This window comes from Octopus bimaculoides, chromosome 1 (assembly GCF_001194135.2).
Source record: "Octopus bimaculoides isolate UCB-OBI-ISO-001 chromosome 1, ASM119413v2, whole genome shotgun sequence".
NCBI classification, from domain to species: Eukaryota; Metazoa; Mollusca; class Cephalopoda; order Octopoda; family Octopodidae; genus Octopus; species Octopus bimaculoides.
In genome coordinates, this window is record NC_068981.1 from 192,418,879 (window position 1) to 192,433,146 (window position 14,268).

Genomic DNA, 14,268 nt, shown 5'->3' on the forward strand with positions numbered 1-14,268 from the left:
AGTTCTCAGCTGTTATGCTTAGAGTATAGTCATGTAGTGTATGCTCAAAGGATTTTAGTTTTTCCCAAATGCTCCAAGCAGAAATATTGCATCAAGTTTTGCCAAAAGCTTGGTGATACTTAAGCTCTAACAATCCAGAAGATTCAGCAGGCCTTTGGAAAAGATGCCATGGACAAAACTCAGATCAAAGAGTTGTACAACCACTTCAAACATGACCACACCTCACTGTAGAGTGAGGCACGCCGTCAACAAGCCAAAATGAGGAACTAATTGACAAAATTGTCATGGAAGACCATCATGTAACAGTCCAGGAAATTGCTCACACAATGGGAATAAGCACAGGATCAGTGTATTCCATTTTAATAGAGGATTTGTGCATGTGGAGAGTGTCAGTGAAATTCATCTCCAAGGTACTGGTGGAGCAGCAGAAGCAACTCTGCATGGAAATCGGTCAGGACATGCTGGCCTGTACAAAGCATGACCCAGAGCTCATGAAGACCATCATCACTGGTGATGAGACTTGGGTGTGTGGTCTCTGTCTGATGCATCCAAAAGGAAAATCTGATAAATGTGCACCACATGTCAGTACTCTAGGTGTAAGTCAGGAACTGTCATGGCCTACCAGTGCAAAACGTTTTATACATGCATAGAAATGGTGGCTTCACCTCTCACTCTAAGGATTTTGCCCATGCAGCATTACGACACTTACCAAAGGTACAATGCAGTGGGACTGAACCCGAAACCCTGTGGTCGGGGAGCAAACTTCTTAACCACAATAGCTACGTGTGGAAGGATTTTTCTTTCAAACAAATGTATTGAGAACATGACTGAGTATTATCTTTATCTTTTTTGTAACCAAGCGTTTTTTCTCACTTATTTTTCATATGCTATAAGCTTAGTACTGTAAAATTCCAAATCTATAACCATCTTCAGAGTGAACGGATGTTGGTAAAGAGTTAAGGTGATTGGTGGAGATATTAATGTCAGAATTTGAATTTTGACCGTTAGAAATGACATGTCATCACTCATGGTTACCTATGTTAGTGGCTTAAACATGCGTGTCTTTATTTTGGCATTATACTGTTTTACCAGTATATCAGTATTGCTTCCATTATTAGTACCTATTTCAGAGGGTAACGTACCAGAGTATGACTATGTTGCTCACTTAGATTAATAACAACAACACATATACATAAACGTATTTACAATTTTTAATATTTTTAGTCGTCGTTGACGTCATATTAAATTTGATACCGTAAAATGTTTCTCATATCCTTATTTCTTAGGAAAAGAATAGGGACGTGGGTGAAAAAAAGTGTAAGAAAAAAAAAATATAAGAAAAGAAAGGAAATAGAAATTTTTGTAATTCTTTTTCAGGATCGTAATTTCCGTCTCCTGAAACAAGTGGACACTAAAAAACGAGGGAAAACTAGTCTTTCCCATAAGGTATGGGAATATGGACTTCACCGAGTCCGTATTACAAAATTTCACCAACTCTGTATTACAATCATTTTAACGTATCTGATCAATCCTAATAATAAATAAATACCGACCAAATTACAGATGTAGCATTTCAAAAATACATAGTTATAACAAAAAAGATGGGTTCCACATGGCACCACACCTTGTTGAACTAATGTAGTAGACTAAGTGGGAATGTTAATTACTAAAGATTTAATTTTAGGACATGATAAAATATACAGTTCGCGCGTAGGCTCTCTGATCAAAGGTTTTCAACAGAGTTTTTGAATAGCTGTTCCTCGAAGTACCATACACCAAGGGAAAGGGTGAAAAAACATTCATTTCTCTTATTTTTTCTTTTGTTCAGCATTCCTCCTGTGTTTTATACAACAGAAATTACGATTCTGAAAGCTGTTTTCACGAAAATTCCAGTTCTTTTTAACACTCCTCCTTTCGGTGTCCTGTTCCTTCTAAGTGTGGTAGAGGTGGTTATTCCAAAACTCCGCTGAATTTTCCGCATGATTTTAAAAATATATTGTTATTCCGTTAGTAATGTAATAATTAAAGAAGAAACTATATTCTAATGTACCTGAACGTTATATATTGTAATGTTTATTGTATATACACACTTATTTTGGATATTAAATGTAGCACATATATTTGGAAGAACTCACATACGTCTTAGTCAACTCGACTAATTGGTTCTGTCTTGTCAATGATTGTTTAAGACCAACTCTACATCAAAATACGTAAAATAATTGTTGGAACGTATAACCAAAGATATGTTTTGTATGTATAGAACGTATCTGTTTTAACATTCAACTGTAAATAAAGATAAAAATGTTTATTGGCATTTTAATTCGTTAATATTTTCGAATTATATTGATTTATATCAACGAATTTATGTAATTTCGGCCTACTTCATTAAATCGCTGTTTAATATATTTAATGTTACTTGTGGTTAAATATAATTATATTTTAAATTTAAAGCTTCTTGCACGATTATTTAGAAATATACACGTGAAAAGAATGCGAATTCAAATCCTGAAAAAAATCATAACTTTTGCAGCTGACATTAAATTGTGTGAACTTCATTTATTTAATTTGTAACGAAATAAATTTTCCTGTAATTTAAAACACGAAATTGTTCAAATGCGAGAACAATACAAGATGTCTGTCACCCGACGCCCGCGCACCAACGTATAACTGGGTTTTTAATTTATATAAAAAAACAGCCCAGTTAATTTAATTCGTTTTAATATTAATTTAGGGGAAAATATCAGAATCCAAAGAAACTCGTCTGTTTTGGATAGATGATATAAAGGTAAAGCTTAGGTTTTGTTAAAGCTTACATGTTTTGTCACATGTCAAGATAACGAGTTAGAGGTTGACGTGATGAGAGGGAAAAACATTGCAGTCATAAGAGCATCAATATGAACACACCTGCATACAGAATATTTAAGGGAAATTATATATATATATATATATATATATATATATATATAGGAGTTCAAATGCCTATTTAAAAAAAATAATATTTTAAATTTATAAAACAGCAAGTGTGTCTATTGTTCAGCATTTGAGAAAATTTCATATTAATATTTCGTTTTTAATAATATAATTTATTTCGTGAATACTATGTCCTGATATAGCAGCGAAAAATATTCACTAGTAAAATACAGATACACACATATATAAATATATATAAAACTTAATATACATGTGTGTGTATTGGGTTATATAAAAGAAACATTAATCCGCCATTTCCCTGTATTGTTAAGTGGCAAGCTATGAAAATGAGGCAAGACTATGAATATTAATTACGCACGTGATCTCAATAATTAACCATGTGATCTAAAGCGCAAGATTCTATTGGCTGTTTACTATTAGCGCGCAAGATATTTTACAGTTTTATGTCGAAAGTGAGGCTGACCGGAAAGAAAGCCACAGTTTTTGGAAAGCGAAGCGAGTTAAGGTGACGAGCTACTTTTCTCATTTCTGGGACCGAGAAAATATAAAATATTGCCGGCTTTTTTCTTCCAAGAGAAAGGTACTGCAATTCAAGTGGTGGATTGGACGAAGATGAGCTACGTACGACGAGGGCCTTCTGAATTAGACTTAGAAGGCATGGTTTCACTAAAAGTGGACAATCTTACTTACAGAACAACACCAGAGGATTTGCGTCGCGCATTTGAGAAATATGGCGACGTAGGAGATGTGTACATACCACGAGACCGCTTTACCAGGGAAAGCCGAGGATTTGCTTTTGTACGCTATCATGATAAACGAGATGCTGACGATGCAATGGATGCTATGGACGGTGCTATGATGGATGGACGCGAACTACGTGTCCAAATGGCTAGATATGGTAGACCGGCTGACCCATATCGGAGAGGTCCCCCACCTCGCCGTTTTGGCGGTGGTGGTTATAGCTCCTATCGATCGAGAAGACGATCATATACGAGATCACGATCGAGGTCGCGGTCTCGTTCATCACGCCGGCGGCGAAGATCATATTCAAGATCACGAAGTCGCAGTAGAAGTCGTTCCTACAAAAGTAGATCAAGATCTCGATCGGCGTCATATTCCAGATCGAGTCGCAGTAAACATTACAGTCGTAGTCCATCTCCATCAAGTAAAGGAAAGAAGCGGAGCAGTGCCAGTAGTCGAAGAAGCACGAGGAGTCGGAGCGCCAGTCGGGAGAGGAAGAGCCATTCTCGCAGCCGCAGCCCTGTCAGTCCGAGACGGAGTCCAGATCGTTGCAGTGAAGGTCGCGACGGAAGCGAAAGTGGTGCTGGTGCTAATGCTGGTGGTGGTGGTGGTGGAGGCAGTTCTGGTAGTGTACCACGTGAAAATTCCAAATCCAGAAGCAGAAGTCGAACCCCTCACAGCCGGAGCTGTTCTCCTGAAGCATTGTCAGACCGTGGTAGCAACAACCATAACAATCTCGAGCAGCAGGTGGAGGAGGAAGACTGAGTGTTTGTAATTTGGAGACAAAAAATCACAACAAAAAGAAAAAAAATAAAGAAAAGAAAAAGAAAATACAACCACAGCAGATGAACACTGATATCTTGGCAGCAGGTGAGATGAATGGGTTAAATTTATTGTAGTGGTTGACTGAAAATGATAAAAAAAATTTAAAAAAGCCAAAAAAAAAAAAGGCTTAAACAATTTTTTCATTCATCACAAGACACAAGCTGAACAGATATATATAAAAATGAAGTTTTTTTTTTAAAAGAATGAAAAAAAAAAAAAAATCTCCAGCGAATGTTAAAACATTTGAAACTGATGGAGGTTTTAAAGATGTTGGCGATGATGCTGAGTGTGAATGGCACCTTTTAAAAACCACTGTATACATTGGTGAGAGTTGCTGCTGTTGATGCTGTCTGCATGGTGTAGCTGTTCAAATGTAAGACTACTTTCTGATAATGTATTGACTTTTTTTTTTTTTTTTAAAACATTTCCTTTTTTTTCACTCTTAATTTCCATGGCCATAGCTTTTTATCTATAAAAATGTGTTTGTCTGGAAGTATTTCCTCATTTTCTGCCCCCTCCCATTCTTCATTATTATTATTACTACTATTACTACAGTTGGTTTAAAAACCAGTTTAAGATGAAACAAAAATCAACTGATTTCTTTTATAAAATGTCATCATGCCTGGCGATAAATTGTATTTTCGTTCTGATAAAAATTATGTGGTTTAGATATTGTCGTCATGCTAGCTTTTTGGCTGGTTTACAAACTTAACTGTTTTTGTATCTTTTCATTTTAAAACTCAAGTTAAAACTGACTTGATTGCATTAAAAATTTTTTTTTTTTGCTTAGTTTCTAAATGTTCACCTCATGCAATAAAAACACTTAAAATAACTATATAAAAACAATTCCCCTTGTAGTTTTGACTTCTGAAATATATAATGAAAAATATTTCGATCATAATCATTCTAGAAGTTGGTCTCTCTAAATGTATTAAATTTTAATAGTTGGGTTGGTTAACTGTAAATTTGTTGTGTTGGGAAACCATATTGAACGTCATTGATTTTTAGTTTCAGCCAGTCTCTGTTGTAGTTAAAAAAGATATTTGATGATGATGATGGTTTCTATATCTTTTTTTTTCTTTGCTGTCATTATTCCACAAGGAGTAGTGTCGACTACAACATGAACTATGAACAAAACCGACATCATCCTTCTACCGCCTCCCTACTAAATTTAAAAAACCCCTCTTCTGTCTAGATTTACTTGAGATGACAATATTTCTGTCTTGTGTTTTAGGGCGGAGTCAACTCAGACCCGGGGCATGTTCCAGGTTCCTGTTGATTGCTGCCGTTTTGTTGCTGCTTTTTTTGATGCCTCATTGCATCTGCAGTTGGAAGTGTAACCTCATTTGGTGGTATCAATTTAATATAAGTCTTCAGTTTTTGATTACTAAAAAACCGATTACAGTTTAGAATCGACTAGACAAACTTTGACGAGGGTACCCCCTGTCTCTTATTGTCAGACCATCCTTTCTGTTCTCAAGCAGTTTTACTGTAAAGGGACTTTCCATATTTTGGGCTATTTTCAAGAATCCAACGACATAATTGACAACCCTGCCTCATGCTTCCATCCCCCTCTCCCTCCCCCTCTGCTTCAAATTAGTTCTTGACTTTAGTATACAGTTCTGAGAATGATAATGATAATAAATCTGCCAATATACCCTGCTGCCGGTGTGGCCGTCCCTAATTCACCTACCCAGCCTACTTATATCACTGTTATTGTTTTTGCTTATCCTGTTTCCTAATTTAAATTCCTAAATGTTTCTAAAGCATATTTTTAAATCTAAATTTTAAATTAAATGTTGTAATTTGTAAATGACCTCCGAGTCATAAATCTGTTTAACCCTGTGACTAGGGTCAATTTAATATTGTTTCTTTACCAAATTTGTATGCAACTGTGAAGACCGTTAAAATTATTATCATGGGTGGTGTGGTCTATGCTGCAGGGGTATTTGCTGGTTGGCTGCGGTGCTGTTGTTGGTTGCCGTGTAGCTGGTCTGTAGCTGGTCACTGGCAGTGCTGATGCTGCTGGTCTTGTAGCAGGTCGGTGAGGAGGAGGAGGAGGAGAGGAGGTGTCTGCTGTTCCTTACACAGCAGCAACTACACAATCTGGCTGCTCTCACTTGCACCAGTCTCCTGTGTGGCTGCAGAGCTCCCAATTATTGTAATGCTGTTGGGCTGAGATAGCTGTGCCGCTGCTGCTGCTGTGCCGCTGTACCCCGCTCTCAGAATGATTTTAAACCCGTGTTGCTGCTGTTGCTTGGGTCAAAACAACCCGTTGCTGTGCTTCAGTCATTTTGATCCTTATTTCATAGGTATGTATTGCAGAATTTCTTTTTCCCTTCAATGCAGGTCTTTAAAAAAAGGTCACTGGACTGACCTCTCTTACTGAGTGTCAGACCTCTCATTAGCATGCTTTATTTTCTCATATTGTTAACAACCATTCCTCATGCACTGCAATTTATCTGCGGGTGCTGCTAAACCATGGCATAGGGTTTGTCTCTTTATGAGATGAATTCTGCACAGGTTTGTGTGCTAAACCTGTTGTTGCTGTTCTGGTTGACCTTGTCAAACGTGTAAAACTAATTTTTGCTGAAATCATCACAAATTACTGCCATCTTGTGGTTTTCTAGTCAAATAAGATTGTGACAATTTTTGCAACTACAAAATCTGAAATGTAATCTGTAGAAGGCAGATGACATAAAAACAGTTATTTTAACTGTTTAAATATATATTAATCTCAACATGTGATGTGGCTGGAAAATGACTGTCTAACAGGTAAGTCTTGTCCTACCTGATCCTGATGAAGAGAAACAACTGTAGAGTCTGGTTTACCATCAACTGTAATTTCTTCATAAAATACATTTTAACATACTGGTGTTTAGTTTTATTTATGCCATTCTAACACTTAAACACCATTAAGGTCATTTTTATTAACGGCTTTTCATTTTTAACTTTTGTTTATTGCAGTTTAGGGGATTGGTGTTAAAATGAAACGTTTGGGTGCTCTGGAAATTACCTCGAAATTTTGCTGGAGCTTTAATGTGTATAAACCTTTGCTGCTGGGGCTGTCACTGCTTTTGAAGTTCAATAATCACTGAGGCAGAATGAAAATGAGTTTCTTGCTTCGATTTTAGGGATTCCAGAACCAATTGTAGTGTTCTTTTTTTTAAAATTTTTTTTTCTTTCCAACTAGATAGTTGTTTTAATTTTTAGGTTTTGTTCCTGGGAGCCTCTAAATAGCATGACTTGTTTGTAGAATCTCGGAAATACAAGAAGCTTATTCACTGAAATATGGTTTCATAGCAATATTTTTTACATAAACCATTTAGTTAAATATTTATTAATGTTCTAAATCATTGCATTTGAATTTTAGGTATAATGCAGTGGGAAACGATATTTCAACTAAGCAATTATTATGGTCAGATGCATAGAATAGGGGATTGGTTGATATGGAAAATAATGCGTTTGGAGCTATTTTAGGCTGGAAAAATGTTTAAAAAAAAAAAAAATTGCAAAAGTTAATGATGACAACACTGATAACAGATTTGAAGCTTGAATACGTTTGTGTGATGCAGAATAACTTGAAATAGAATTTCCGTTTATACAAATTGAATTTGTGGAATAATATATTCCTCATTCCATCATTTGCTCTGTGTTATTGTTGCATCCATCTCCCTTCAATTGCAGGATATTTAAAATCAACACAATGTGTGTGTTCATATTTTTGTCAGTTAAATCCTGCATGCATCCACAAGCGCCTATATTATAAGTGCAAATGAAACACTTACAGATATAACAGCTGAGGTAAACTGCTTCAAATGAGAGGGCTTTATATTGTGGATTGCATTTGATGGCATGGCTGGTAGTGTTACGTGCAATCACTGCAGCAATTATGCCAGAGTTGTAAAGAAGTGATGATGTCAGTGTGACATATAATGGTACTATAAAAATTGGTTTATTGTGTGTGGTTACTTCTATTTTTTTCTTTTGTTACTGTTGTTACCACCATTACCTTTGTATCTTATATTGATACTGTTTACAATCTGAAATAAACTTTATGGTAACCTGACAAAACATTGAAAAATTAGTTTTCATGAAGGATGCACTGTTATAAGAATAATACTTCAGGAATTAATGTGAAGGTAAAATATGATCCAAGGTTCCATGTAAGTATGAAAGGAGAGGATGCTGTGCAGGCTGCAACAGTTGATAACTTTTGTGTCTTAGAGTCTACAATAAAAAAAGAGCATTCAGTAGCTTTGAAATAGAAATCAGCCATCTGAAATCCAGAATTTTTTTTTTAATTTTCCCTTTTCTGAAACTTACAGAAAGGAGTCCTGTAAACAATATGTTAAATCATTTAACTATAGATGAAGAGCACGGGTTTTCTTGAAATCAGACAGACATATTTGAACATGATGTATTAAGTATGGTTTCTGGGGAAGAAGAATTTGATGTTTGGATAAGTACATTAGTTGGGTTTTTTTTTAAATTTTTTTTTTTACTTAAATGTAACCAGTGAGGCTGTGATTTATGGTGAAGGTAATGTAACAGCTTTTTTCAGTTTAACCAGCTGTGGACTACTGTAAAACCTTGCTGATATGGAGGTGAGCAACCTTTTACTCAAATCTTCCTTGGTTTCTGTAATTATATTTTCACTTTATCCAGTCACTTAATTCCACTTGCACCATTACCATAATCACTTTTGGATTACATCTTGGGTTTGGCTGGTTTTACATAAACTTTGATTTAACTTTAGTGATTGCTGTACCAACGAAAATGCTATTGTCCAGTAATGCCTAATGCTGAAAGCTTTTTGCAACCACACAGCCTGTCTATTACAACTTCTGCAGATAGTGAGAATGATCTTTTGAGAAATTGGAATCAAAGTTACACCTCTGGTTAGAGTGGATAGTTGCATAATTTGGAAGTAAAATCTGTTTCAGACAGATTGTATCAAAATAGTATAAAAGCGGAGTTTCAAGTTTACCAATGGGAGCATATTGACAGATTTTGTTTTTGAAGCCCTGACTTCACTACATATGAGACAACCATACATTGCCACATGTGAGGGTATACTGTGCCAGAAGAAAAGCCACAAAGATATACTCCAACAAAGAATCATTGCCAATTCTGGTTTACTTCAAGGTAAATACGTTTTTGTGTGGTTCATCAAGAGAAGGGAAGTTAATTTTTGAGTCACTAATAAATTGGTATTTTGCAAACTTGTGTTGCTTTATTTATTTCAGTCTATTTTTGCAAATCACTTACTTTTTAAAAAGTTTTTGTGGTACAATGTAGTAGAAAATGTATTTCTTTAGCAAATTTTTTGCTTTTAAGGTTTAGAAAGGTACTGTATGTCTCTAGCATGGATTTATATATAATTAGGTGTCTAGCCTATTGTGGTGCTTGGAGACGGAGATAAACTATTCCTGGATTGTTGAGGCAGCAGCTGCAGATGACAAATGGAGTTGATGTCCTTGTGAGAAGGGCTGATAGGAAATGGAAGGATTTGTGACCTGGTTGATCCAATTCCATAAGTGTTCTGAATTGTCCAGCTACTTTTAGTTTTGATTTGGTATTCACTAGAGATTGTCTGTTTCGGGTTGTGCTCAGCTCAAATGCAATCTAGATATTTGCAATGCTAGGTCCATGGTCAGAGAAGAGCAGCAGACTATGTACACATAAAGTAATCATCGTCTTGTACTTTGTGTTTTCCAATGCATGGGTTTTGAAAATTGACAAATGGTGGAGTGGAAGTAATTTTGAGATTTTGTTGCAGGACGAGGTTTTAACATGGGAAACAAAAGTTTGTGGGTTCTCCATTTTTAATTATGTAGTCAAATCTCGACTGAAAGACACCTTGGGCAAGTTCCTTCAAAAGCCATTGGCTGACCAAAACCTGATGAGTGGATTTACTTGATGGAAGCCAAAAGCTGTTTTGTCCACACCTTGTCTTGATCTGTGGTAGCTGTAAGCAAATATTGACCAGTATAAAGTCTCTCATCTCTAATCTTACAGAAAAGTATGCTCAGCCATGGGGAAGTGTTGAATACAACCTGGTATCATGACCAAGCAAGTCTACTTATACAAAGCAAAACTGGTTTCTGCTGTTCATCAGAGGGAAGAAATAATTACTATATAAGAAATGTTTGAAAATAGTTTCAAAAAAAAAAAATTTCCATGCTTGACAGTTACTAAAACCTGAAGACTGGATTTGTAATGCTGTTACTGAGACTATGAGCTGGACTATAGAATCTATGCAGAGAATCCCTTTCATCTTTATGCAAATGTATCCTAAGGGGTGCTCTGCTGCAATGAGGTCATGGTGAGTTGTCTGCATTGTAACTAGCAAATCTCTGGCCAAGGTACTTTTAACTTCAGCTTAGATACCAGTTGATTGTAAGGTACATTATGCATTCTGAAGTTTCTCACCTGCTTATGCTATTATGTTAAAAGTTTGCATACTTGTTTGGCATATTTTTACAAAGGTGTTCTGTACCTGTCACTCAACATGTTAAAAGTAACTAGAACTTTCTGAAACCACATCTTAAAAAATAAGTTTCAAGAGTGTTATCTTACGCAATATATCTAGAAAGTTAGCTGAAATTACAGCTAAATCCCAAACCTTGACTTGGACTATGTAATACGCTGTATACTGTTAAAAATTTTTATGGTATTATGCCATCAAATTTTAAGATTTGCAGTTTGCAAATTTTCATCATAGTTCCTTCATCTCTAACTACAGTGAATTTAGATGTGGTTGACAAATGAGCACATCTTACAAGAAGACAGGTGACCATGATTCCTTAAAATAGTGGGGTCAAATATTTTGAGGTAAGGTTTTGAATGCAAAATGCCTTTCATTAAGCCTAATAAATTGAGAGATAATAAAATAGTTGCTTATGAGGCCATCTTTGTGTTCAGAACTGGTTCATGTTATTTAGTATTTCCTAATGTGCAAAAAACAATCTTACCTAATTTCCTAACAACTATCCATATGGTCATTTGTATTCATGTAATAAGGTGGTGTTTATAGGGGAATAGCTATAACAATTGAAAATGATAGCAAAATTGTCCATACTTAATGACTCAGCTTGATTGAACATGAAGTGTGTGAAGCAAAACCATTTGGTGGATCAGGGGAGTTAAATTTGGAAAAATCGACTGCATTGTTCAATCTGAAATGACTAATGTGAAATATTCATTGGAAGTTTGAATCTGTCATATGTAAAGTTGACAAATAGTTATGAAGCAACAAGTTGACATTGCATTATATTACAATTTTGGTGCTTTATTGAAAAGCATGCAAGACAACGAAAGTTTTAGGAAAATAAAAAGAAACGAGTGGAAATTTTACTGGTGAGTATTAAGGCACAAAGAGAAAATGACTCCCAAGATGTAGGGAGTAGTAAAGTTCAGAATCGGAAATCTTTGGCAACATTGAGAAACGTATAAACTACATTTCTTTCTATTGGTATTTTCAGGTGCAACTAAAGTTACTTTTGGTCAGTTATAAATTCATGGTTGCAGGAAAAGACAGACTAGATAGAAGTATGTGCATGTGGTGAATGACGACTTGAACAGTTAGCTTGAAGCAGCAAAATAGTATTAGACAGTAGGGACTGCTCATGGTTAGAAACTGACAAGTGACTTCATGCCAACATAAGTTATGTCCTTGTTTAAGGATGGGGGTAGCATATACCGGGTGGGCCAAATCAAAATGTTCTTATTCCTCAAATTTTTCCAGGTGACATGAAAAAACATTTGAGCAAGGTTGTTACCAGTGCCGCTGGACTGGCTCCTGTGCAGGTGGCACGTAAAATACACCATTTTGAGCATGGCCGGTGCCAGTACTGCCTGACAGGCCCTCGTGCTGGTGGCATGTATAAACACCCACTACACTCTCGGAGTGGTTGGTGTTAGGAAGGGCATCCAGCTGTAGAAACTCTGCCAGATCAGATTGGAGCCTTGTTCGCCAGTCCTCACTCAAATTGTCCAACCCATGCTAGAATGGAAGACAGACGTTAAATGACGATGATGAACACTGACAAGTTACAATCTGCATCAATTTCAATAAAAGCTGAGGTGAATTCTTAATTTGTTTACTGTGTGATATTTGGTATGGATATAATGTGTGGACTTTTTGGGACTTCACAAATGTTAGTGACTCGTATCTCATTTTCTTCACTCATTGACATCCAAATTTCAATGCATTAATCAATGAATCTTCAAATTTATCTTGGTGTTGGTGAAGTGGCAAATGCTTCTCTCCATGCTGTATGCACCTGCTCTGCATTTTCAATCTTCCAATACTGCTTTAGAATCAACTTTCTTGACTCTACAGTACCTGTAAAAAAATGAGTTAATTTAAACAGTGTATACCTACTTTTGGCTCACCCTGTATATAGACCAAGAATGGGGCTCTGAAAGTAATACAACCAAGGTATGGGCAGATTTTAGGATTAGTAGCACATATCTCCAAGGTATTAGTGATGTAATGTTTTGTTTGGGATTCTGTACAAATGAAACTAAGTTGTAATATATAAGAATATATTCATTAAACTTGAACATTTTGTATACTTTTTGATTTTTACAAAACTGCTTAAAAATACATGGTAGTCTTATAAATCAGGATAATAAAAACAAAATAAGGAATAGTTTCTTAAATTTTATTATTTGCCATATTAACGAATGGTATCTTTAAGTCAGAACAATTTTAAATATTAGTGATTCTATAGAAATATTTTAAATGGAAGCAGCTTTACTCCTGACATTTGCTGGTCCTCCACGTAGATATAGTTGCATTCTTGAACAGTTACAAAGCAGGAATGTTTGGATAAAGTCTCTAGTACCAGGTTTGGGGTGGTAAATAGAAGGGTCTGGGAGGGGGTGGCATGATATCAACCAACTCCATGCAGCAGTTAGCTACTGTAGAAATAATAGGTGTCTTAGCCAGAGGATGGGGAACAACTTGCATGAAAATCAAGAGGTGTTCATTTTGTTTGTATGTAAGACAGTTGTATTTATTCAAAAATAAAATTCCATTGTGGGTTTTCAGCTTTGTATAAAGTGGGTCACTGACAAAGGCTGAAGTATTTTTTATCAAGAGGAGATGCCACTATGAAAGATTGCTCAATAAAGACAATGAATGGGAGAAAAAGAGTCTGCTGAATGTTGACCCAACAGAGGGACCAGCTATCCGAGTTGACAGTAGATAATGCAATTAAGAGTATGAAAACAAGGAAAGTCCCCAGCCCGTCAGGAATCACTTTAGAGATGTTCAAAATATGTGGCAGTGTCGGCTATAGCCTAGTCACCCGTATTATTAACCAGGTGATTACACGAAGGGGTCATACCCAATGACTGGTGTAGCAGCACCATAGTCAACTGCTACAAAGGTAACGGTGACTCTTTAGATACAAATAATTACAGAGGTATCAAGCTGTTAGATCAGGTAATGAAATTCATGGAGAGGGTCATAGCCTAACTAATTAGGGAGCGAATCAATTTAGATGAGATGCAGTTTGGGTTCGTGCCAGGTAAAAGCACCACTGATGCCATATTTCTAGTAAGACAGTTGCAGGAGAAATACCTAGCCAAGGATAAACCTCTGTACCTGGCTTTCGTTGATATGGAGAAAGCCTTTGACAGGGTCCCCCGATCCCTTATCTGGTGGTCAATGAGGAAACTTGGGATAGAAGAATGGTTAGTGAGAGCTGTGCGAGCCATGTACAGAGAAGCTGTCAGTAAGGTGAGGGTTAGCAATGA

General features: G+C 36.2%; 1 protein-coding gene across 3 annotated transcripts; it reads left to right on the forward strand.

Moving 5' to 3' along the window:
- Window positions 1-3,343: 3,343 nt before the first annotated feature.
- Window positions 3,344-9,722, forward strand: LOC106871612 (serine/arginine-rich splicing factor 2). 3 transcript variants are annotated; one of them, XM_014918165.2, is made up of 3 exons: window positions 3,344-4,870; window positions 5,732-6,809; window positions 7,465-9,722. In XM_014918165.2, the coding sequence occupies exon 1, from the start codon at window positions 3,544-3,546 to the stop codon at window positions 4,435-4,437; it is 894 nt and encodes a 297-aa protein (XP_014773651.1). In that variant the 5' UTR covers window positions 3,344-3,543; the 3' UTR covers window positions 4,438-4,870; window positions 5,732-6,809; window positions 7,465-9,722. The 3 variants fall into 3 exon arrangements, with proteins under 3 accessions (XP_014773651.1, XP_014773650.1, XP_052829447.1); XM_014918164.2 differs by having other exon boundaries at window positions 5,732-9,722; XM_052973487.1 differs by having other exon boundaries at window positions 6,441-9,722.
- Window positions 9,723-14,268: the final 4,546 nt, after the last annotated feature.